The sequence below is a fragment of the Lepus europaeus genome, chromosome 1 (assembly GCF_033115175.1).
Source record: "Lepus europaeus isolate LE1 chromosome 1, mLepTim1.pri, whole genome shotgun sequence".
Classification (NCBI taxonomy): domain Eukaryota; kingdom Metazoa; phylum Chordata; class Mammalia; order Lagomorpha; family Leporidae; genus Lepus; species Lepus europaeus.
In genome coordinates this window covers 150,593,281-150,618,027 of record NC_084827.1, presented here as the reverse complement: position 1 = coordinate 150,618,027, position 24,747 = coordinate 150,593,281, and the positions used below count along the sequence as shown (strand labels likewise).

The 24,747-nt window shown below is 37.3% G+C and overlaps 2 protein-coding genes across 2 annotated transcripts in view; one reads left to right on the top strand and one right to left on the bottom strand.

Annotated features, from left to right (window-relative positions):
• DYTN (dystrotelin) overlaps positions 1–15,925 on the top strand; it is a gene marked incomplete at its 5' end in the record, with an annotated part of 72,823 nt that extends 56,898 nt beyond the window's left edge. Inside the window, 3 exons of the mRNA XM_062201576.1 lie at positions 1,706–1,865; positions 5,515–6,007; positions 15,822–15,925. Of these exons, the coding sequence (XP_062057560.1) occupies positions 1,706–1,865; positions 5,515–6,007; positions 15,822–15,925 (757 nt within the window). The remainder of the gene's footprint in view (positions 1–1,705; positions 1,866–5,514; positions 6,008–15,821) is intronic.
• A 4,189-nt stretch (positions 15,926–20,114) lies between these two features.
• Positions 20,115–24,467, bottom strand: FAM237A (family with sequence similarity 237 member A). Its single transcript, XM_062201563.1, has 2 exons — positions 24,056–24,467; positions 20,115–20,248 (listed from the first exon to the last, which is right to left on the bottom strand). The coding sequence occupies exons 1-2, from the start codon at positions 24,465–24,467 to the stop codon at positions 20,115–20,117; spliced, it is 546 nt and encodes a 181-aa protein (XP_062057547.1).
• Positions 24,468–24,747: the final 280 nt, after the last annotated feature.

Here is a 24,747-nt window from a genome sequence, read left to right as displayed (position 1 = left end):
GTCTAGAATTTGAGTTCTGGAGACCAAGCTAAAAGCTAAGATTTCTTGAAACTCTGTAGCAATTAGACATGGAAAAGACCCATGAAAATGAATAAAGAAGGTAGGGAAGTGAGTGGTGCTGGGGGTGAGGTTGTGAGGTTATAGTTTGACATTTCTGGGAGGGTAGTCAAGGAAAGCTTTTTTTGTTTTTTGTTTTTTTTTTTTAGTTTTTTTGTTTGTTTGTTTTGTTTTTTAGTTTTTGACAGGCAGAGTGGACAGTGAGAGAGAGAGACAGAGAGAAAGGTCTTCCTTTTGCCATTGGTTCACCCTCCAATGGCCGCCACGGTTGGCGCTGCGCTGATCCGATGGCAGGAGCCAGGTGCTTCCTCCTGGTCGCCCATGGGTGCAGGGCCCAAGCACTTGGGCCATCCTCCACTGCACTCCCTGGCCACAGCAGAGAGCTGGCCTGGAAGAGGGGCAACCGGGACAGAATCCGGTGCCCCGACCGGGACTAGAACCCGGTGTGCCGGCGCCGCAAGGCAGAGGATTAGCCTATTGAGCCGTAGCGCTGGCTAAGGAAAGCTTTTTTAAAAATGTGATGCTAGCCAAACTTTGGAGGGAAGGAGGGAGGGAGGGAACCAAGCATGAACCTAGGGAGGAAGAAAGCATTCAGGCAGAAGTGGTTGAAAGAACAGTCTGGAGAGAGAACACTTGCTATGTTCCAAAATAGCCAAGCACTCTGTGTGGCTAAAAGGCAGTGAGTGATCCGGAGAAAGCCTTTGAAGTCAACAAGGGAAGTGTGAATGGGGGTGATGTGGGTCTTGGCCACCTTTTCATTCATTGTCCATCTCTGGGAGGACTTCAATTCATTCTAAATAAGGAGGGGAACCACTAGAAGGTTGGAGTGACACAATATTCCCCATGTTTTTCAAGAATTACCCTGACTACTTGAATGATTCTTAAACCAATGAACAACCAGTTGGAAAAAGAAGCTAAAACAGAACCACAAGTTTATCATTATTGTTTCTTTGTGGTCTTGGTCATGTGTCAGGTGTCTAGTTGTGAATGGAATGATCTAGACAAAAGGTTACTGAATGAATAATATTTGATTTTAAGCAGGCAGTGATGATATATCATCAAAAGTAATCCATACCATGCCTGGTGAGTTTTCCAAAATATACTTTTGAAAGATTTATTTATGTGAAAGAGTTATGGGGATTAGGGGAGGCAGAGAGAGCTCATCTACCTGCTGGTTCATTCCCTAAATGGTCACAAAGCTCTAGGCTGGACCAGGCTGAAGCTAAAAGCCAGAAGCCAGAAGGCAGGAACTCCATTCAGGTCTTCCACATGGGTGGCAAGGTCCCAAGTACTTGAACCATCTTCTACTGCTTTCTCAGGCACATTAGCACTCCAATATGAGATGCCAGCTTTGTAGGCAGCAGCTTAACCCACTGCATCACAATGTCGGCCTCCCTTCCCAGATTTCTAAAGCCCATGAAATTCTTAGTGAAATATGTACATAATGGACACAAAAGGCAGCCAAATATGGTAAACAAATGCTATAAAATAGTATCAATTAATGTTAGAAAATATTCACAGCACAGGTTTCTCCAATGTCTTCTTCCACAAGGAGGACCCAGAGTCTGTCATACTAGGACTCTCTAGGGCTCTAGGTGTATGCTAGCCTTTTGCCCTTCCAAATCAATCAAATCTCTTTTCTCTTCAGGCTCCTTAAAAAACAGTTAAACAGATGCAAAGACAAGTTGCAAGCAATATACATCTCCCAGGAAGAAAAAAGTTGCAGATTTGAAGCAAAAATTCACCAACTCACAGCTAAGCAGAACAGTCTATGGACCAAGCTACAGCAGCTGAGACAGGATCTACAGGTATAAACCATGGGAGATGCTGGCCAGGTAGACCACCTAGAAATGTAATTTTGAGTCTCCCAGCCATTGGAGGTCAGCAGCCCAAAACATCCTTCCTCACTTTACTGGCTTCCTCTGTTGCCCTCCTCTCCCCATGCCCTAATCTCATCCCAGTTCAATACAACAGATTATATCCTACCCTTTCTTAAAGGCCAGCACCACTGGACCACAACAGGTTTGTGACCATCTAGAAACCATAGACCTGGAGGAAATGCCTATTTACAGCATTGATTCTCAAACCTCTGGGTCTCAGGAGCTCTCTCTTTTTTTCTTAAGATTTATTTATTTATCTGACAGAGAAAGGGGGTGGGGCAGAGAGAGATCAATCTTCTGCCTGCTGGTTCATTCCCTGAATGGCCACAGGAACTGGGGCTGGTCCAACCAAAGTCAAGTGTCAGAAACACCATTCTGGTACACCACATGGGTGGCAAGGGGTCCAAGCACTTGGATCATGTTCCATGTCTTTCCAGGCACATTAACAGAAAGCTAGACTGCATGTGGAGCAGCCAGAACTCAAACCAGTGCTCCAATATAGGACATTGTGGGAGCTTAACCTTCTGTACCACAATGCCAATCCCTCAGGATCTCTTGAACATTCTTAAAATTTTTTGAGGACCGCATGGAGCTTTTGCTACTATGAATTCTATCTGTCACTATTTACCAAAATCAAAATTAAATCAGAAAAGTGGGGGGCCAGCACTGTGGCTTAGCAGGCTAAGCCTCCACCTGCAGTGCTGGCATCCCACGTGGGCTGGCTGCCCCACTTCCAGTTCAGCTCTCTGCTTTGCCCTCGTAAGCAGTAGAATATGGCCCAAGTCTTGGGCCCTTGCATCTAAGTGGGAGACCTGGAAGAAGCTCCAGGTTCCTGGCTTCAGATTGGCTCAGCTCTTGCCATTGTAGCCATTTGGGGAGTAAGCCAGCAGATGGAAGACCTTACTCTCTGTCTCTCCTTCTTTCTATCTATAACTCTACCTCTCAAACAAATAAATAAATATGGGAAAAGTGGCTTAGAAATACATTTATTAACCAAAAAAATTAAAATTATAAAAGTAGTATATGTATATGTAGCTTTTAAAAATAACTATATGGTCTTTGAAAAGCTTAGAAGGGACATTTTTACAAATCTCTTAAATATAAAAGAGAACTGAACTTTCATAACTTTTAGCAACCAGTCTGTTGAAAGATGTTTTGGTTGAAGTACATAAGAAATATGACCAGCTGGTGCCACGGCTCACTAGGCTAATCCTCTGCCTGTGGTGCCAGCCACCCCATGTTCTAGTCCCGGTTGGGGAACCAGATTCTGTCCCAGTTGATCCTCTTCCAGTCCAGCTCTCTACTGTGGCCCGGGAAGGCAATGGAGGATGGCCCAAGTGCTTGGGCCCTGCACCCGCATGGGAGACCAGGAGGAAGCACCTGGCTCCTGGCTTCAGATCAGCACAATGCGCTGGGGGGTGAACCAACGGAAGGAAGACCTTTTTCTCTGTCTCTCTGTCTCTGTCTAACTCTGCCTTTCAAAAAAAAAAAAAAACTCGATAAATTATAGCTTCTTAAGGATAGTTGCAGTATGGAATATGAAACCCTATTTGTTTCATACTGTGTCATTAAAAGCCAGTATCTGGTTTGTTTTTGAATGTATTTTTTTTACCCATGAGTGTTTTTTTAATATCATACATTGGTTTTTTAGAACAATAATTGGTCATTTGGAGTTGTGTTGAACTTTCTAAGTGTGCACATTTCATTATGTACAAGCTAAAAAATCACATACATTAATGTCACCACTAGTTTATCAGAAAAATGTTTAAGGATTAGAAAGCTATCAAGTTTATGGTGACAGATGCAAATTTTCCAAAGTCCTAGTTTTTATTTGAAACCTTAACCATTATAACTGACAACAAATACTGTTAATTCTTTTACTTGCAACAACATTCTCAGTTTGTTCAATTTTGGGGAAAATGTTTGCCAGATACCCAAGTCAGACTAACTAATCTGTCTGTCAACTTTTCTTTGTCACAAGGGTAAAACTTTGCATTTTGGTGTGCATTGGAGATTTTTTTTATCTTTTTTTTTAATGAATATAAATTTCCAAAGTACAGCTTATGGATTACAATGGCTTCCCCCCCCCCATAACTTCCCTCCCACCCGCAACCCTCCCCTTTCCTGCTCCCTCTCCCCTTCCATTCACATCAAGATTCATTTTCATTCTCTTTATATACAGAAAATCAGTTTAGTATATATAAAGTAAAGATTTCAACAGTTTGATCAATTTCAGTTCACAATTGATCACACTGATAGGCATTGGAGATTTTTAAAAAAGATGTATTTATTTGAGAGGTAGAGTTACAGACAGAAAGAGGGAGAGACAGAGAGAAAGGTCTTCCATCAGCTGGTTCACTCCCCAAATGGTTGCAACAGCCGGAGCAGGGCCAATCCAAAGCCAGGAGCCAGGAGTTTCTTCCAGGTCTACCATGTGAGTGCAGGACCCATGCACTTGGGCCATGTCCTGCTGCCTCCCCAGGGACATTAACTGGAAATTGGATGAGGAACAGACTAGATGGGACTTGTATTGGCACTTCAATATGGGATGCCAGTGTCACAAGTGGTGGCTTCACCCACTCACCACAATGCCAGCCCCTGTCAAATATGTTCTCAATGAAACTGGCTCTTTTTCCAACTGCTGATGTGTGATGGTGAAGTATCCACTGATAATTAGGACTGTTGGATGGTGTGCCAAGACAACAACAGCTACACTTACTGTTAATTTTTGTACCATCAGTAGAAATGTCAGTATGATGAACAGCCAAATAATATCTAAATATCATTTCAAAAACAATGTTAACTTCACAGAACCCTAAAACAGTCTTGGCAATTTCCAATGTTCTGGGAATCACACAGAACTGCAGGTTGAGAGCTGTGCTGCATATGGAGCACATCTCTGAATTTTGTACCTATTGCTTCTCATGATGTTCCCCATAATACACCTGCCAGACAGATTTGTATGAACATGTTTTAATATTATAGTTTTTATTTAACAATTCAACACATGTTTCTGTTTTCAAAATTTTTTTCATTTTAAGAGTATAGCTTAGTAGTATTAAGTATATTCACATTGTCATACAATCAACCTCAAAAACATTTTCATTTGGTGAAACATATTTTCATAACAATAAATAATACCTTTTTAACTCATTTTCTTCTGAACCCCTTCTCATTTTCCCTTCCCAGAGTCTTAGGAAATGCATGATTTTTCTTTCTGTTTCTATGAATCTAACTACTCTAGCTACCTTACACAACAACAATCATATGTATTTGTCTCTTTGAGAATATCTTATTTATCTCAGCATAATAACCTCTAATAATATTTTTAGGAATTGGGCTTTTAAAAGCCTAGAGTTTTCCCAGATTTCTTGTTTATATTTTATGTGACATCTTAGCATCTGAGCTGTTCCAACTCCTGTAGAAAGCTTTAGTTTAACAGCAAATTAACAGCACAAAATGAAATTAATAAAATGAATTTAGAGAGGAGAAAGAAAAATTATTGGAATATTGAAATTCAATGCATTATGAAAAAGTTAGGTAAATGATAACTGTTTCATAATTTTTTAAAATCTAGGCCATGCTGCAGCCACACCATCCTTCATCTTCTTCCTGTCAAAATAGAGCGTCCAAGTTTAGCCATTCTTCAGCTGAACACTTTCTAAAGAGAGAAGATTCTTCCCAGGTCAAGATCACCACTGAGAATGGTTTAGATTGGGAATCTCTTTCTAACCCTGCCATGGTTGATAGAGGCCTCCGAAGCCAAGCATATGTAAATCATGCTCTCCCAGATCCAGAATCATCAGAGAAGAGTTTGCAAAGCACAAAGGTGCAAAATCAAGCACAAAAGATGCCAAAGGAAAGCCTTAGCTCCCTACCCACTTGCCAGAAGGGACTGCTGCAAGACAACTCGCAAATTGCTCCTACAGATATGGGCAGTCCTGCCCTGGCATCTGTGGAAAATAAAGAGGCAGTTAATGTCAGTGAGAGAAAGGATGAGCTAGAGGAAGAGGAACTGCAAGAACTGTTGACAAAACTTATGGATACCTTCAATCTAGAAATGCCATCAGGTAAGGCTTTCATAATCAATAGACATAGAGATGGCTAGAGACTCAGGCTGCCTTGGAAGGCACTTAATTTTAACCAAGCCCAATGGCTATCATTTATCTAGACTGTAACAGAACACTGAATCTTTCAGACATCAGTAGTATCTGTGAGCTTGATTGCTGGCATTACTTAACTCAAGGTTATTGAGAACAATAAAAGTGATAAACTATGTGAGAATTTAATATAGCACCTAATACATAGTAAACATTCAATAAATATTTCTCATTTTCTTACTACAATTATTATTGTCAGTAGCCCTAAATCATACACATTGGGCAGCCTGATGTCATCATTTTAAAATGGTGATAATAATGATCTTTTCTCTCTAGAAGAAAATTAAGATTTCTATATTATAAGTGGCACCATCATTATTATCTTCTTCATAAGTTAGTTACAACTCATTGAGTAATCCAAAAGGCTTTTTTAAAAAATAGTTATTTACTATAGTTATTTCTCCTGATTCGAAGTGACATGGTCTCGTTTCTAACTGGGATATATAATGATCATTGAGATTTGTGTTAAGATGAGGGACGACCTTCTCATGTGTTTCTGCATCAGAGGAGGCCTTCCCAAAAAATATTCCTGAGTTAGGGAATTAGTTTGCAAAGACTATCATGGCAAAGCACTGCAGAGTAGGTGGCTTTAAAAGTGATTTTCTTGGGGCTGGCCCTGTGGCACAGCAGGTTAACGCTCTGGCCTGAAGCGTTGGCATCCCATATGGGTGCTGGTTCGAGACCTGGCTGCTCCACTTCCGATCCAGCTCTCTGCTATGGCCTGGGAGGGCAGTAAGAAGATGGCCCAAGTCCTTGGGCCCCTGTACCCATGTGGGAGACCCGAAGGAAGCTCCTGGCTCCTGGCTTCAGATCAGTGCAGTGACCAATAGGGGAGTGAGCCATCGGATGGAAGACCTCTCTCTCTTTCTCTCTCTGCCTCTCCTCTCTCTCTGTGTAACTCTGAATTTCAAATAAATTTTTAAAAATGATTTTCTTATGCTCCTAGAGGCTAGAAGTCCAAGATCAAGATGTCAGCCTCACTGGTTTCTTCTGCAGCCTGTTTCCGTGGTTTGTAGATGACCGTTTTCCTCCTGTGACCTAGTATCATCTTCCCATTGAGTATGTTTATATCTAAATTTTCCTTCTTCTAAAGATGGCCAATTATATTGTATTAGGGCCCACCGTAATGATCTCATTTTAATTTACCTCTTCAAATATTTATTTATTTTTTGAAAGACAGAGTTACAGAGAGAAAGAGAGAGGGAGGTGGGGGGGGGGATCTTTCATGCACAGGGTCACTCTCCAAATGGGCTCAACATCCAGGAATGTGCCAAACTGAAGCCAGGAGCCTGGAATTCCACTGGGGTCTTTTATCTAGGTGGCAGGGACCCAAGCACTTGGGCAATCATCTGCTGTTTCCCAGGTGCGTTAAAAAGAGAGCTGGATCACAAGTGGAGCAGCCAAGATTCCAACTAGTGCCCATAAATGATCCTAGTATTGCAGGTGAGGGGCTCAGCCCACTGTACCAAATGGCAATCCCTAACTTACCTCTTTAAACATATTGTTTCCAAATATCCTCACAATCAGAGGTACTGGAGATTAGGATGTTAGTATATAAATTTAAGGAAATAGGGAGGCAGTGGTGCCTGGAACAGTTGTAGTGCTATAAACTGGGGGCATGATATTGTAAATTTTATGCAGAACTTGATAAAGCCAAGTCAGTGAAGAAAGTATCTGATGATTCTAAAAAGCTCTACAGTAAATGGAGTGGGAGTTATCATTTTTTTATTAGAGGAAACAAGTTCACAAAGATGCCAGAAGTATGCTCAGACTGCCTGAGACAAAGAAAATGGGAACTCCTTGTGCCTGATTTTTAAACCAACACAAAATTCAACCCACTGTATTTCTATCTAAATATCCTTGGGGTCATGATGGGTATTCAAAGCAAAGTCAAAATCCACTTGACCTTTTTGGAAAATTCACATAATATTTGGGCTTTATAGAAAAGTTTTTCTGTCTGACATCTTCATCTTAGTTTTATGTATTGTTGTTTCACCAAATGAGCTCATTAAATTTGCTGGTTTCTAAAATGTTGGGTTGAGTCAACCCTCACAAATTGTACATTTTAGATAATAGGCCAAATCTATTATGCATGCTTAGGAGATAATATTTCAACATTAATGTAGCTTAACAATTAAAACTAAAAGATCCATACCATTTTAAGTAACTTTATTGAGATATATTTATATGCATAATTATATCATTGAAAGATATATAATGCATTATTATATCATTAAAAGAAAAATAATAAAAAAGATATGTCTAAATTCAGATGATATAATACTTAAGTATGCAATTAGCTTTATCCAATATCATAGAAAATATTTTAAAAATATATGTCTCAAAAATTCACTTCTACTTCTACTTACATTTCAGTGGAACCACTGAGATGTTTCTGTAGGAAATATATATTGTTCTTCAACTATGTTTATAATATCAACAAAAGGTACTCCTCTTTTATTATAATGTTCTACACTTAATGATGACTCAGCATATATTGGTTGTTAAGATTTATATTTATAATCATATTTCTTTTGTACAAGTACTAGCCTTATTTCTGAGAGACCTATAAATACAAGAATCTATGTTAATCCTCAAGGTACTGTTTTGTATTATATACCACTCCTCATTCATATTTCTATTAAGCTTGTATACTTATTCAATCTGGTATTAAATAGGATCTTGCTTTAAACTCCACTTAGCCATTTCCAACATAGATTATAAAAACACACTTCAGAATTTATAAAAAATGTGTGCATGCTTATCAAAGCTACACCACCTTAATTGGAGATACAAGTGTGAAAACCACACTGATGATGACATGGAAAATAAAACAAATTAAATTAAGGCATAAGTTATGTTGTTTGCTTCTAGCTTTATCTCAGGTGCATCAGATAACCACAGGTTTAATAATAAAAAAAAAAACAGCAAACCTGATAATCATTTTTGGACAGTCATAAAGTCATTCAATATCAAGATCTTAGATGATAAGATTTCAAGAGACTATGAGGAGTGGGCATTGTGGCGCTGCAAGTGAGCCACCACTTGGGATGCTCACATTCCAAACCAGAGCACTGGTTTGATTCCCAGCTACTCTGTTTTGAATCCAGCTCCCTGCTAATGCTCCCTGCAATCACGTAGGAGACCCTGATGAAGCTCCTGGCTCCTTGCTTTGGCTAGGCCCAACTCTGGCTGTTGCAGTCATTTGGAGAGTAAACCAGTCAATAGAAGATCTCTCTCTCTCTCTCTCTCTCTCTCTCTCTCTCTCTCTCTCTCTCTCAATTCTGCTTTCCAAATAAATAAAATAAATCTTATTTTAATTTATCATTTTAAAAAATTAGATGTCAAAAAGTATCTATTGCTGGCGCCGTGGCTTAACAGGCTAATCCTCCGCCTTGCGGCACCGGCACACCGGGTTCTAGTCCCGGTCGGGGCACCGATCCTGTCCCGGTTGCCCCTCTTCCAGGCCAGCTCTCTGCTGTGGCCAGGGAGTGCAGTGGAGGATGGCCCAAGTGCTTGGGCCCTGCACCCACATGGGAGACCAGGAGAAGCACCTGGCTCCTGGCTTCAGATCAGCGAGATGCGCCGGCCGCAGCAGCCATTGGAGGGTGAACCAACAGCAAAAAGGAAGACCTTTCTCTCTGTCTCTCTCTCTCACTGTCCACTCTGCCTGTCAAAAAAAAAAAAAAAAGACTACAAGCTGAATTATGAGCAGAAATTTTTTTAAGTCAGAAAGAAATTGGATTAAAGTGCTGCAAGAAAAAACTGCCAATCATGAATACTATCCAGAAAAACTCATTGATGAAGGTAAATAGAGAGACAAATTCAAAATACTGTGCTACTGAAACAATGACTTACAAATTGCTTTTACTTATGATATGAAAGTCAAACAAGAATAATTGTAAGGGCTAGCACTGTGGCGTAGTGGGTAAAGCCGTCGCCAGCATGGCGGCATCCCATATGTATAGGCGCCAGTTCAAGTTCCGGCTGCTCCACTTCCAACCCAGCTCTCTGCTATGGCCTGGGAAAGCAGTAGAAGATGGCCCAAGTCCTTGGGTACCTATACATATGAGGGAGACCTGGAAGAAGCTCTTGGCTCCTGCCTTTGGATCCTCACAACTCTGGCCATTGCAGCCATCTGAGGAGTGAACCAAAGGATGGAAGACCTCTCTCTCTCTTTCTCTCTCTCCTTCTCACTCTATTTCTCTTTCTCCCTCTCCCTCTGCCTCCCTGTAACTCTACCTTTCAAATAAATAAATAAATCTCTTTAAAAAAGAATAACTGTGAATAGAAAGATATGTTAATGAATATATAATATAAAAAGATTTGAATTGTGATATCAAAGTGTGTGGAAATTAAAAGCAGGAATTTTTGTATGCAATAGAAGTTAAGTTGTTATCAACTAAAATATTTTACGTATACCTCATGGTAAGCACAAAAACAATCCAATAGAGATACACACACAAAAAAAGTCAAATCATTTCAATACATAAAAACAAAACAAGAAAGAACAAAAGAAAAAGGGGAAACATAGCAAAAGAAGAAAGGAGAGACAAAACAACTTCAGGAAAGAGAAAATAGTTAACAAAATGGTCCTTTATCAATAATTACTTTAAATAGATAAAAGTAAAGTTTCTGAGTGGGTTTAAAAAAGATGTAACTTTATGCCATCTACAAAATATTAATTTTAGATTTAATGACGTACAAGCCAGAAGAAAAGGAAAAATTCTCCATGTATATAGTATCCAAAAGAGATCAGAGATGGGTACATCTTCATTAGAAAAAAAACAGACATTAGGTAAAAAATTGACACAAGAGACAAGAAAGATATGATATGGTGATAAAATTCAATTCAGTCAATCCATCAGTATTAGAGCACTGAAAATTATAAAGCAGTTGTTGACAGAACAAAAGGAAGACATAGGAAGCATCACAATAATAGTAATACCTCACCTACAATAATGGATAGACCATCAGACAGAAAGTCAGTTAGGAAACAGAGTATTTGAAAAATAGTATAAACCAAGTGGACCTAGAGGTGCATACAAACTAATTTACCCAATGACAGCAGAATATACTTTGTTCTGATGATCACATAGAACATTCTCCAGGATAGACCACATGTCGTATCACAAAACAAGTTGTAAAAAATCTAAAAAGATTCAAATAATATCACGTATCTTTTCTGATCACAATAAAATTTAACTGTAAACAGTAACAGAAGGAATAATAAAACAATCTAATAAAAATATAAAAGTCAAACAACACATTTTGAATAACCAATGTATCAAAAAGAAACCAAAAGGGAAATTAGAAAACACTTCAACACATGTGCAAATGAAAACGGCGTACTGAAGTTTACAGGATGCAAAAAAGACAGTCCTAAGAGGGAAGTTTATGGTGATAAATGCCTCATTTAAAAAAGAAAGATCACAAATAAACAACTTAATTTTACACGTCAAGAAGCTGGAAACATTAAAACAAACTAAGCCCAAAGTTCATAACAAAGTTAATAACAGAAAGGAAATATTAAAAATTAGAGCAGTGCTAAATAAAACAGAAACTACAAAAACAATGGAAAACTAAACAAAACTTAGATTTAGTAAAAAAGATCAACAAAGTTCATAAAACTTTAGCCAGACTAATGGGGAAAAAGAGAAACATAAATAGAATCAGAAGAGAAAAAAAAATTACAACTAATGCCACAGAAATAAAAAGGATTGCAAGTGACTATAATACAACCAAAAAATTGTATAATCTAGAATTAAATGGATAAATTCCTAGAAGCATACAACCTACCTAGTATGAATTAAGATGATATAAAAGCTGAGCAACCTAATAATGAATAAGAAAATTGAATCAATAATCAAAAATCTCCCAAGAAAGAAAAGCCCATAACCAGAGGGCTTTACTGGTGAATTCCATGAAACATTTAAAGAATAATTAATGTCAATCCTTTTCAAACACCTCAAAAAAAATGGAAAAGGAGAGAACCCTACCTAAATAACTTTCTGAATTGACCTGATACCAAATCAAACAAAAATACTGCATGAAAATAAGACTACTTAGGTGTTTAATTAATGCTATAACTAGTACTCAAATAGTATTTTACATTTTGTGTTTCTGTGTGGGTGCAAACTATTGGAATCTTTAATTAAAATATGCTAAATTGATCTTCTGTATATAAAGATGATTGAAAATTAATCTTGATGTGAATGGAAGAGGAGGGGGGGGTGGGAGAGGGGAGTGTTGTGGGTGAGAGGGAAGTTATGGGGTGGGGGGGAAGCTATTGTAATCCATAAGCTGTACTTTGGAAATTTATGTTCATTAAATAAAATTTAAAAAAAAAGAAAAGAAAATAAGACTACAGATAAATTAACCTAATGAATATAGTTACCAAAGTTCTCAAAGAAAATATTAGCAAACTGAATTCAATAATGCAATAAATGGATTACCATAAGCAAGTAGGATTTATTTCTGAGATGCATGGATGTTTCAACATACACAAATCAACTAATGTGATACAACACATTAGCAAAATGAAGGATAAAAAAAATCACATGACCATTTAAAAATATAGAAAAAATCGTTTTACAAAATTCAACTCCATTTCATGATAAAAGTTTAACAAACCAGGAACAGCGGTAAGTTACCTCAACATAATTAAGAATAACACCTTGTTGAAGATTAAAACTGAAATCTTTTCCTTTAAGACTGAGAATAAGGCACTGGTACCCATTGTCACCAATTCTATCCAACACAGTTCTAGAAGTCCTAGACAACATAATTAGGCAAGAAAAAGAAATGAAATGCATTCACTTCAGAAAGGAATAAGTAAAATGATTTCTGTTTCCAGCTGACATAATCTCAAGGGCATGATTGAGGATGGGGATATGGGTTATTTCTAGTCCTTCTTCCTTACCTAGTACCTTCAGTCTAGTTATATTTCAAATAATCAAAAATATTAAGCTTCAAATTAAATAAATTCCAAGGAAACAAAGAAAAAATACCTGAGCAAGCTCAAGAGAAAGTTCAACATTGAATTTTTATCTCATTTGCTTTTAAAGTAATCTCAGATGTTGCCTAGGAATCCTAGAAGTTTTTACTGGAATCTTAATGGCATCTCTCTCTATCATTCTGTTTTATCATAAATATACATATACACACAGACATATGCTGCATAATGATATTTCAGACAATGAGGGACAACACATATGACAACAACCCCATAAAAGTATAGTGGAGCTGAAAAGTTCCTATCAGCTAGTAACATCATAGCTATTGTAATGATATGGCACAACAGATTACTCCTGTTTGTAGTGCTGCTGGTATAAACAAACCTACTTCTAATTCTAAAAAAGTATAACATATACTGTTATGTAAAATACATAATAATGATAATAAAAATAAAAAAACTACATTGCTGGTTTATGTATTTCCTGTTCTATGCTCTTCATCATTATTTGAGAATGTATTTTTTCTACTTATAAAAACAATTGAGGTAAGTGTTGGCCTAGCAGTTAAGGTGCAGTTTAAGACTCCTGTGTCCCATATCTGAGTGCCTGGGTACCCTAATTCCAACTTCCTGCTAATACAGACTCTGTGAAGCTGCAGAGTGATGATGGCTCAAGTGGTTGGGTTCCAGCCACCCAGATAGGAAACCTGGGTTGAGTTCCTAGCTCCTGGTTTCTTCACTCTTCGGCTACAACCAGCCACTGTGGCTATTTAAGGAGTGAACTAATGTATGACAGCTTCTTGCTTACTTGCTCTCTCTCTTTCTCACTCTCTTATATAAATAACTACATTTTTAAAATGTACTGTAAACAGTTTACTGTGTTAGCACTGGCAGCAGCCTCATATATTTCCTGTTTACTGGGTTTCTTGATTACATCATTTTTACTTGTGCTTAACTTTTTCTCATGTTACTTTGGGCATTAGGAACAGTAGGCTACAATTTCTATAGATGATGTGTAGATATATATATAGATAGATATATGGATAGATGGACAGATAGATATAGAGATAAATCACATAGCCTAATTGTACATTAAGCTATACCATTTAGGATTAAGTATGCTTTATGATTTTGGCACAATAATGGAATCCCCTGATGACACATTTCTCAGAATGTGTCTTTGTCATTAAGCTACACATAATTATATTTGAAATATACATATTTGTTAATACATATGTATGCATATAAAAAAACGGAAGTAATTGTTCAGTGACAAAGAGTTACAGAATTTAAGTTCCATGAAGGCAGAAACAAAAGCCATTTGTTCATCATTCCATTACCCGTTCATTTGGCAAATATTCAACAAATATTTACCATTTTTCAAGCACTGTGCTTGGTGTGCTGAGCACTTGTGTTGAAGTGGGGTAGGTTTGCATTTTTAAATTCTGACATTGTGTGGAGAGTGGCTTGGAAAAGGGCAATGAAGTGAGCAAAGGCTACAGGTAAGACCCTGTTGTAGTCTTGACAAGGGGTGATAGATAGTGTTGGCCTGAGTGGATTATGTTCCCCTTATTGTAATGAGAAAAGGTGGGAAAACCAAGATGGAGATAGCAAATCAATAGCCCTATTTTGAGAATATAAAGTGTGCATTGCCGGAGAGACAGCCAAACAAGAAATCAGAGAGACAACTGGTGTATATATTCTGGATCTCAAGGGAGAGGTCTCCATACAGAGTAGATATTCAATAGATATTAATTTGCTTAATTCATAATTGTTGGAAGGAAGACATAGGCTCAGTATTTTAGTTTCAGAGTAATCATAGACTAGATAACCTAATAATTTATAATTTCTATATCCATCATTCTTGTAGTCTTCTCTCTCATCCTAATCTATTTATAGACCAGGTAGTTTTTCTTTGTTATATGTTAGTGAATTATTTTGCCATTGTGATTTCCTCTGGATGTTCTATTTCACAGGTATCATATTTAACATCTCATTAGGACTCTATATGCTATATTAATTCAATTCTGATAAATATTGAACTCCCAGTATATGCCAAGCAATCTACTAGTTCCTAAGTGTTTATGTTTGGCTTTTGTTAACATTTCAAGGAACTGGAGTTAAAAAAATAAAATAACTAAACAAGAAAAATTGATATAAATGAAATGGGTCATTGCTTCCATATTCCATTATTGCTGCATTTTAAGATCTTTATCTCTGTAGTCTGAGGAACAGAATATCTGAGAATAAGTTTGCCTCTAGACAAGGCTTTTTGGTCAGGAAATAAAACATGATTTATTCAAGGTCCTTGGAGCTGTGGAACAATGTTAGAGGATGGATGGAGTAAAAATAGCATGAGCCCTCCCTGCTTATGCTGGGCAGAAAACAGCAAAGATTGAGCCACAGTATAAATTATGTAGGTAAAAATTATGTAACTAGCAAAAACAAGCCTTTCCTGTGATCATTTTTGTCAATGACATACAGTATAATATAATACAATATAATAGCACATCATAGATTAACATCCTAAAGTGCACGGGTTTCCTAAAAATGAATTCATTATCTTGCACTCCACACATCCCACCTGTTTCCCAGAAGTGATAGGAGCTGTGGGAACCTAGTTGGATTTGTAGTATTAATCATGCTATTATACTCAGTAACTGAGAGGGGATGGATTCTATTTCTTCTTTGTGAGAGAGCTTTATGCAGATCAGCTTGAGAACCTGCAGGTTCATCCCTCTGAAAGTGTCTCTCGTTTGTGGGTTTCAGGTCCACAGTCCTCAGTAAACATGGATTTGTATGGAGGAGCTGAACGGGTATGCAGAGCCTTCTCTGCCCTTGTGGATCAAATCACCTTGCCCAGCTTGAAGTGAAAAGGAATCCAGGCTCAAAGATTCCTTGTTGTGATGACAAAATGAATTTTTAAGATCTGTATGAAAAGAATTAGGTATTCTCTCTCCCAATAGTTTGGTGTGAACTGTGAAAAAGGGAAGTCTTATTTTTTAATCTCTCTACTCATGTATCCTTAGTTCTTCAATTCCACTGAATTAATGACCTGATTTCCTGTCCAGTTGCTTAACAAAGAACTAAATACACAGACACAGACACACACACACAGAGTTTGATGCATGTAAAACTGATGAAATCTGCCTTATCGGCTGATTCTGAGGCCAGAGTGTTGTTTAGGACATCTGCCATTCTATGAGTCTGCTGTGTATCCCGCTTCCCATGTTGGATCCTTCTCTCCCTTTTTGATTCTATCAGTTAGTATTAGCAGACACTTGTCTTGTTTGTGTGATCCCTTTGACTCTTAGACCTATCAGAGCCATCAGTTGTGAGCTGAAATTGATCATTTGGACTAGTGAGATGGCATTGGTACTTGCCACCTTGATGGGATTGTATTGGAATCCCCTGGCACATTTCTAACTCCACCATTTGCGGCAAGTGCGATTGAGCATGTCCCAAATTGTACATCTCCTCCCTCTCTTATTCCCACTCTTAAATTTAACAGGGATCACTTTTCAGTTAAAATTTAAACACCTAAGAATAATTGTGTGTTAATTACAGAGTTCAACCACTAGTACTAGAACAACAACAAATACTAAAAAGGATAAAGTATTACATTGTACATCTAGAGTCAGGACAAGAGCTGATCAGGTCATTGTTTCTTATAGTGTCCATTTCACTTCAACAGGTTTCCCCTTTGGTGCTCAGTTGTCACCGATCAGGGAAAACGTAGAGACCATGAGAGTATTGTGGGCATGGAAAGCCAAGATACCATGGAAACAAAAAAGACCTAAATGAAAGATCTCTGCGAGTGAGATCCCAGTGGAAAGAACGGGGCCATCAAAGAAGGAGGTACCTTTCTCTGAAGGGAGGAGAGAACTTCCACTTTGACTATGACCCTATTGGAATAAGATCAAAGTCAGCGAACTCTAAAGGCTTCCATAGCCCTGACAACTCATGACTAGAGCCTAGGGAGATTACTGACGCCATGAACAGGAGTGTCAAATGGTTAAGTCAGCAACAGGAGTCACTGTGTACTTACACCCCATGTGGGATCTGTCCTTAATGTGTTGTCTAATGTGAAGTGATGCTATAACTAGTACTGAAACAGTATTTTTATACTTTGTGTTTCTGTGTGGGTACAAACTGATGAGGTCTTTACTAATTATATACTGAATTGATCTTCTGATTATAAAGATAATTGGAAATGAAAAAAAACAACCTGGTGTTAAATTGGAAATGGCATAGAAAATTAATTAATTTTTAAAAAATATTATGTAGGATCTCTGTCTTTAATGTGCTGTACACTGTTATTTAATGCTATAACTAGTACTCCAACGGTAGTTTTTTCACTTTGTGTTGCTATATGGGGCAAACTGTTGAAATCTTTACCTAACATATACTAAACTGATCTTCTGTATATAAAGAGAATTGAAAATGAATCTTGATGTGAATGGAAGGGGAGAGGGAGCGGGAAAGGGGAGGGTTGCGGGTGGGAGGAAAGTTATGGGGGGAGGGGAAGCCATTGTAGTCCATAAGCTGTACTTTGGAAATTTATATTCATTAAATAAAAGTTTAATAAATGAAAAAAAAACTGATGAAATCTGAATAAACTCTGAGTTGCACCAATGTCAGTTTCCAGATTGATATTGTACTATAATTATGCAAGATGATCACACTAGGCAAGAATGGATGAAGAGATATCTCTCTCTTACTTCTTACAATTTCATATGAATTAACAAATATCTCAAAATAACAATGATGTGAATGTTTCTCTAAGAAACCCTACATTTGATGAGTTTCATCAATTGTGTGCCATCTTTCTTTTAGTGGCAGATTAGATTATAGATTCTTTATTTGATGATATCCAAAGTAATAGCTGAAAGTTTTTGACTACCAGAACACTTTGTTTCTGGACATTCTGTATGTACCAGCTAATTAAACATTCATGACAAACCCAGGAAATAGGTGTCTCATTTTATGAGAAAACTAAGTTACAAAGAGGTTTGGTACTTTGTGCAAAGTCATTTGGTCAGCACTTGAAGAAGCTGGGATTTGAACTTAGCTCCTGGGCCTGTACTCCAGCCAGTGCTCTCTAGTGTCTTCTAATAAATATTGTTATGATTTCAACGTTTTGCCTTTTGGTTTCATTTGGAGAGGTTGTGGATTTTTATTTATACAATCTGTAATCCCTAGAACTGTTTGCAAATGAAATGATATCCAGTTGGATAGGATGAGAACTAGGTTATCCCTGTTCAATCTAATCCTAATATTTTTTAAATAATCAGCCAGCCTATATAGATTTTTTGTTTTGATTTTGTTTCAGATATTCACTCTTCTTGTTACTTCATACCTACTTGTTCCTTACAAGTTTGTTAGGGCATGAGTCAGCATGCTATAATCCATGGGACAAATCCTACTCAGCTGCTGTTTTGGACAGACTGTGGGCTAAGAGTGGTTATTACATTTTAAAAAATGATTGATAAAATCAAAAGAATAATACTTAAAACACCTGAAAATTGTATGGATTCAAATTTTTAATGATGACTTCAAAGTTTTATTGGGGCACAGTCATACTCATTCATTTACATATTGTGATAGTTGCATTTGTTCTACAAAAGCAGAATTGATGCCTTGCAACAGAGACAGGATGACCCACAAAGCCTATAATATTTACTATCTGACCTCGCCACAGAAAAATAGTGTCAACCTCATTGTAGCATACCACGTCGAGGGAGGAGCAAAGTGCAGCCTCTTCTGCAAGCTCATTCTCCGAGAGTAACATCTTTTCAATTGTTTGTAGGAGGCAATGGGTTTGGTTTTGAAGGATGTCATGAATGACATGGAAAAACAGAAAAGAAGCAAAAATCATGAGCCTATGTAGGAAAAGCCATCAAAGGGTGAAAACGTTTTAATGCGCTCATTCTCCCAACCTCTAGAGTGAGAGCTGAGCCTCCTTCTCCCCCTGCTGCATCCATAGGCTTTCTTCCCCTATCACCAATCTTCACAGGAAAAACTGAGTTCTCTGATAAAAGCCCCTTTAGATAAAATTTTGTGTGCAAGGAAGGCCTTAAACCTTCAGTGGAAACACGTCCAGAGACTCCCTTTGGACCTGGAAAAAGCAAGGGAATTTCTGACATACCCGAAATTTAAGCTGCCTGTCAATCATTATTTATGTAAAGATAGAGAGATGGGAATAATTAGAGATAAATAACATTGTGTCTGGAACTCTATTGAATTTGCCAATTGTACTTCTCTACTATGAATCTCATTCAGGCTTAATCACTTAGCAAGAAAAAATTTTGACTTTTTCTCTTATAATATTCTTCATTTTATTTTGCTTTTCAATGCAAAGTGTAGCAACTTATCAAGGATTACTATTTAATCAAATAGAAAATATTCTAATTGGGAAATAATTTTTACTTATTTATCTCATGATATCTTGTTACAGTTTGGACATCTATAGTAGTAACATTAAATGATGAAATAAAGAGAATCAAGTAACATTACTTGGAGTCCAGAGCTTTTATTTTTTCCACTAGATGAATGTTTTATTCACCAGCTTGTTGCTTTGTTTTGTTTCATATTTTGCTTTACTCAGCATGAAAAAATATTGTCTCAAACAAGATTCAGGTATCACATACCACAGAGAAACTGGCAATTAAGGATATATTCTCTTAGGTGCCTGTGCGTAAGCAATCCATAAGCAATGGCTTGAAAGTCATGCAATAGTGGCACTCTAGCTTATTAACAATGTGAAGCATCCCTAAACATATTATCAGATGAATATAAAGATCTGAGTCTCCCAATATCCAAGTCATCTTTGGAAGATATTTAACTCCTTTAGACAGTAGGATAGTCTGGTGGTAATGTCATTATTTGAAGTTACATGCTAGCAGCCTAAACAATAAATCTTTAAGTACTGTGAGAGAATGTGGTTTAATATTTATCTCTGGGCATTCTCATCATTTAAAACAAAGGATCAACAGTTATGAATACACACACACACACACACACATATATAGTCCAAGGTGGGAGTTTTCTCTGATGTCAGATTTATTTTTTCTTTATTTCCAAGTTCATTTTTCCAATGAACCTAGATCCACTCCTGTGGACATGCATGCTTATCAAATCTCCAATCAATTCTTTCTTCTTTAGGAAAAGTGTTCTTGGGAGCTGAGAAAATGTATCTGAAAGTAGAGAAAAAGAACTTCATAAAGCCACTAAATTATTTTCATGTCACTTAAATAACAATAAATTGCTTCTTAAAAGAAAGTTTTATGTTTCTGCCACTCTGCTATCAAAATCTACATAAATTTGTTGAAGGGGTATATATGTAAAATTTCAGTATTTGTACAAAGTTTTATGTCCTAAGAAGTTTTGTTATATAATCTAAATTAGATAAATTATATGAAATATATTTATTATCAACTGGTATGCACTAAAGTATATCTAATTAAAAATGAATGGTCATTATACAATTTCAGCTTAAAAACATAAACAAAAAATTTTAAAGCACATGATCTTCCATATAACCATAGTTTTATGCACAGATACTTTATACCATAGATTACTTAAAAATTACCCTATTATGGGACATCTAGTATACTTCCACATTCCTCATTACTGTAAATAATATTGCAGTGAAAGGCCTTATACTTCATCATGAGCTACATCTCTAAATGTATCCTAAGATTGCAAGGTGAGTAATTGCTGAGTAGGTTGTTTAGGACATTACTTAGAAGTGAGTAAAACAAGGCTGGTGCTGTGGCTCAACAGGCTAATCCTCCACCTTGCAGCGCCGGCACACCGGGTTCTAGTCCCGGTTGGGGCGCCAGATTCTGTCCCGGTTACCCCTCTTCCAGGCCAGCTCTATGCTATGGCCCAGGAAGGCAGTGGAGGATGGCCCAAGTCCTTGGGCCCTGCACCCCATGGGAGACCAGGAGAAGCACCTGGCTCCTGCCTTCGGATCAGCGCGGTGCGCTGGCCGCGGTGGCGGTTGGAGGGTGAACCAACGGCAAAGGAAGACCTTTCTGTCTCTCTCTCTCACTGTCCACTCTGCCTGTAAAAAAAAATAAAAAAATAAAAAAAGAATTGAGTAAAACAGAAAATCAAACATTTGTGTCTAATTATCTATGTTTCTAAATTATTGTTTTATTTTGTATTTAGTGTTTTAAAATAAGCACCATAAACATTTGCCAGCTAGTTAGATCCCAACTGCAAGCAATATCAGATCATAAATCTAAATTTTGATTTTCTCATCATGGAGGAAAACAAAGACTTACAATTTTTCTATAAGATACAACCTGCAAGGTTCAGGAAGGAAGGTTTTTCTGTCCTGTTAAAAGTAGAGTTAGATTTTTCCTAGGAAGAGATCATCATTTTTTACACAAGATGTACTTTAAAATCTCTTCATTTTCATTGAGGCCATTACTAATCCATCAATCAATTTCAATTCATTATTTTGTCTTTGGGAGTTACCTGTGTATGCTTTCCCCGAATCAATCTCTCCCTCCCTGTCTGTCTCTTCCGTTTCATAAAATCAAAATTTAGCCTGTATGCACCTTCCATGAGATACTTCAGCATTCAGCTAATAACTCATGTCTTTCTAGACTAAATAACAGTAATCCTTAGAGTCTTTTCTCATAATGACATCTCTAGCCCTCAGATTTACTAGAAATTTCATTTCTGTCCCTCCTCTGTTCCTACCTACCATTGTTCAGTGTCCATGTCATCTCCCTGGTTGGCCAACTTGGAGCAACATGCTTCCATGGTTAATGAACAGTTAAACAAATGTCTTTCATACTGGTAATAGAATCAGAGAATTTTAGTATATGAAGAAACTTTTTGGGCTGCCTGCTTTTTTCCATACCCCTCTTTTTTCCAATAGAAAAACATTACACAGTTATTTGATATCTCTAGTATTTGGTGACCCAATATTAACAACAATATGACATTTATTAACATATAAAATTATATGAATTTTATGTTTTTAACAGTTGTCTTAGTGAGAGTTCACAAATTAATCTTAACTATTGATTTGAAGACATCAACAAAACAAGAAATTTTTTACATATTGTGTAGCCATTTCTTTTAGTTATTCTCCCCTTATGCCCTGATGATGTGAGTTTCCTGAGAACTGTGGAGATAAACACCTCTTCACCCTCACCACTCCCCAACCTTGCAACATGTTACTCCCAGGAACAAAAGAGCAGGTACATCCAGAGCTTGTTGAACCACTAGAGATTTAATGAAACCTCTTATGATGAAATCTCAATGTTCCTGAAACTATTTAACTTTTGGATATGGTATCTCCTTGACCCAAAATCTTCTTTGACTATGACTATGCAAGCCAAATAGAAAGTCTTATTTGATGATCTATAATTGTTTTGCTGAACATTAAAATAACATCGATAAAATGGAATGCTTGCTTCTGCTGTTGGGCTGCTTGCATAGCAACTCTCTCTAAAGTTTGTAGACCAGCTGAGTCAACAGCAACTTTATTGCAAGATGAAGAAAGTGGCTTTAAGCCAAAACTTTCCTTGGAGAAATATTATGCACATGTGCATATAATAATAAATAACTATTTTCATTTCCTACTAAACATATTATTTTGTATACATGTATTTGAATTTTTCAGAGAGTAAAAGATAGAAAAAAATGTTGGTAATGATTTGAACAGTTAAACATGAATGGGAGGGGTGGGAGAAGGTCCCAGAGAGCACCCTGTTGTAGAGAAGAAGAAAATACGTATATGGTTTTAGATGATTCTTTCTCATGCTGATGCCTGAGCAGCCTCTGTTCAGAGTATTTTTAAAATATTGGCAACCTTATTTAAACATCTTCATTTTGAATTTCTACTTTAATACCAAAGCTACCAAAAGAGACTTCCTATAAAGTTGAAATTACTTGGAAGTACAGTAATACATACCAAAATAATAAACCTATATATAAATAATAGTGGATTTACTGGTGTTGTGGGTCAGAAAATCATGAAAATTTTTCATATCTGAGTTTAAAACCAACTAGGTATATAAATACTCAATAATGTCTTAGAAAAGCAGTGCTAGAATTACTACCATTAATTCCTATTTTAATAGACATATTACAGGAATATATAACCATTTTCACAATCAAATGTACAAATGTAAAAATTACTATGACTCAGTTGTTCACTGGTACATAAATAATTCTAAGGAGATACTGCCTCATAAATAGCCCTTGCTACCAGATTTGGAAGCTAATTTGTTGAAATGACACCACAGAAAGAACAAAAACAATATGAATAGGGCCCAAGACATCTCTTCACTCACTTATAGGGGCTTACTCATTCCAATTCTATGAGGAATATTTATTCTATAATGCCAGAGAAGACCATGTAAATTTGTAGGAGTTCCAACTTACTAAAAATTAATTACTCATCCTGGTGGATATAAATTACTTATAGAAGATTCATTCAAAATTCAACAAGCTTTGAACCTGCAAAAAGCCAACTGTTTTTGCTCTTTATTTCATCAGGTAAGTACTTCTCAGAGAGTATCTCTGTTTACATGAAAACAATGTGGTTTGTTTTTTTCCAATTTCCAAGTGGCAATAATTTGTGTGCTGTGAACACTCCCCAGTCCCGCAGCAAGTAAACATCAGGTCATGACTACCTACGTTTGAGTTAATATTAAAAATCAGTGTGAATCTCAGGGCAGCTCTTTCTACTTTCATGCTGTGTTTCGGAATTATGCTTGTCTTTGCTTGTCTTTTCTGATTCTTCCTTGATGGGGTCCACAAAAAGTATGAGGATAAGGACATTTTTACATAATCTCCTACTATAAAATGCAAAATGAAATATTTTTTTATTCTCCTATTGTGTGTGCTCTAGGTTTGTTCCTTTGACAGAACTATACATGACACTGGATTACCCTGAAGCTATTTCCCTCCTCACAATTCAGCACATTCATACTTGATTGACCCTTTCAAAAGACATGGGAGCTAGGATTGACCACCTTGTTTACTCCCTGTGTACTGTGGCTGTGCTGCAGAGATTTTCTCTTCCTCTCCAGCCAACTGCCTCCTTCCTAAGCCATGGTTCCTTGAAAGCACGCAGTCCACATAGATGTCCCAGAAGAGTTGGGCCAGATCCCAAAACAGAGCCCCATGCTTCAAGTTCTCAGATGACTTCAGGTAGATCATAAAATCCCAGAAGCCTGAAACAGTGTTGGAAATGCGAGGCTTTCGCATTTCCAGGAGAAGCACTGAGGAGGATTCCCAGCACTGAGGATCAGCTTGGTTAAGAGCCAGCAGGTCTGTCTGGCTATGACAGAAGAAAGGAGACACACAGCACATTCCCACAATGAGCAGGGAGCAGGTGAGGTTCAAGGGGCGGTGGATCCCTCCTCTGTTCCCAGGATCAGCCATGGCCCTGAAACTGCACAGGATGGAAATATCTCATATCAGTCCCTGCTTGTGCTCCATGTAGTAAAGAAAATAAATACGTCCTTAAGAACCTTGGTCACAGCAAATGAAACGCATTGTTGTCAATAAATAACAAAGATATCTTATCCTACTCACCATCTAACAAGTCTCATTCTAGCTAAAATTATTCATTGCCAGGTGAGGCAGTGAGTGTAAAACTAAGATATATCAGCTGAGAGATCTTTAAGATATGGTCTTTTGTAAGATTAATCAGTAAAACAGG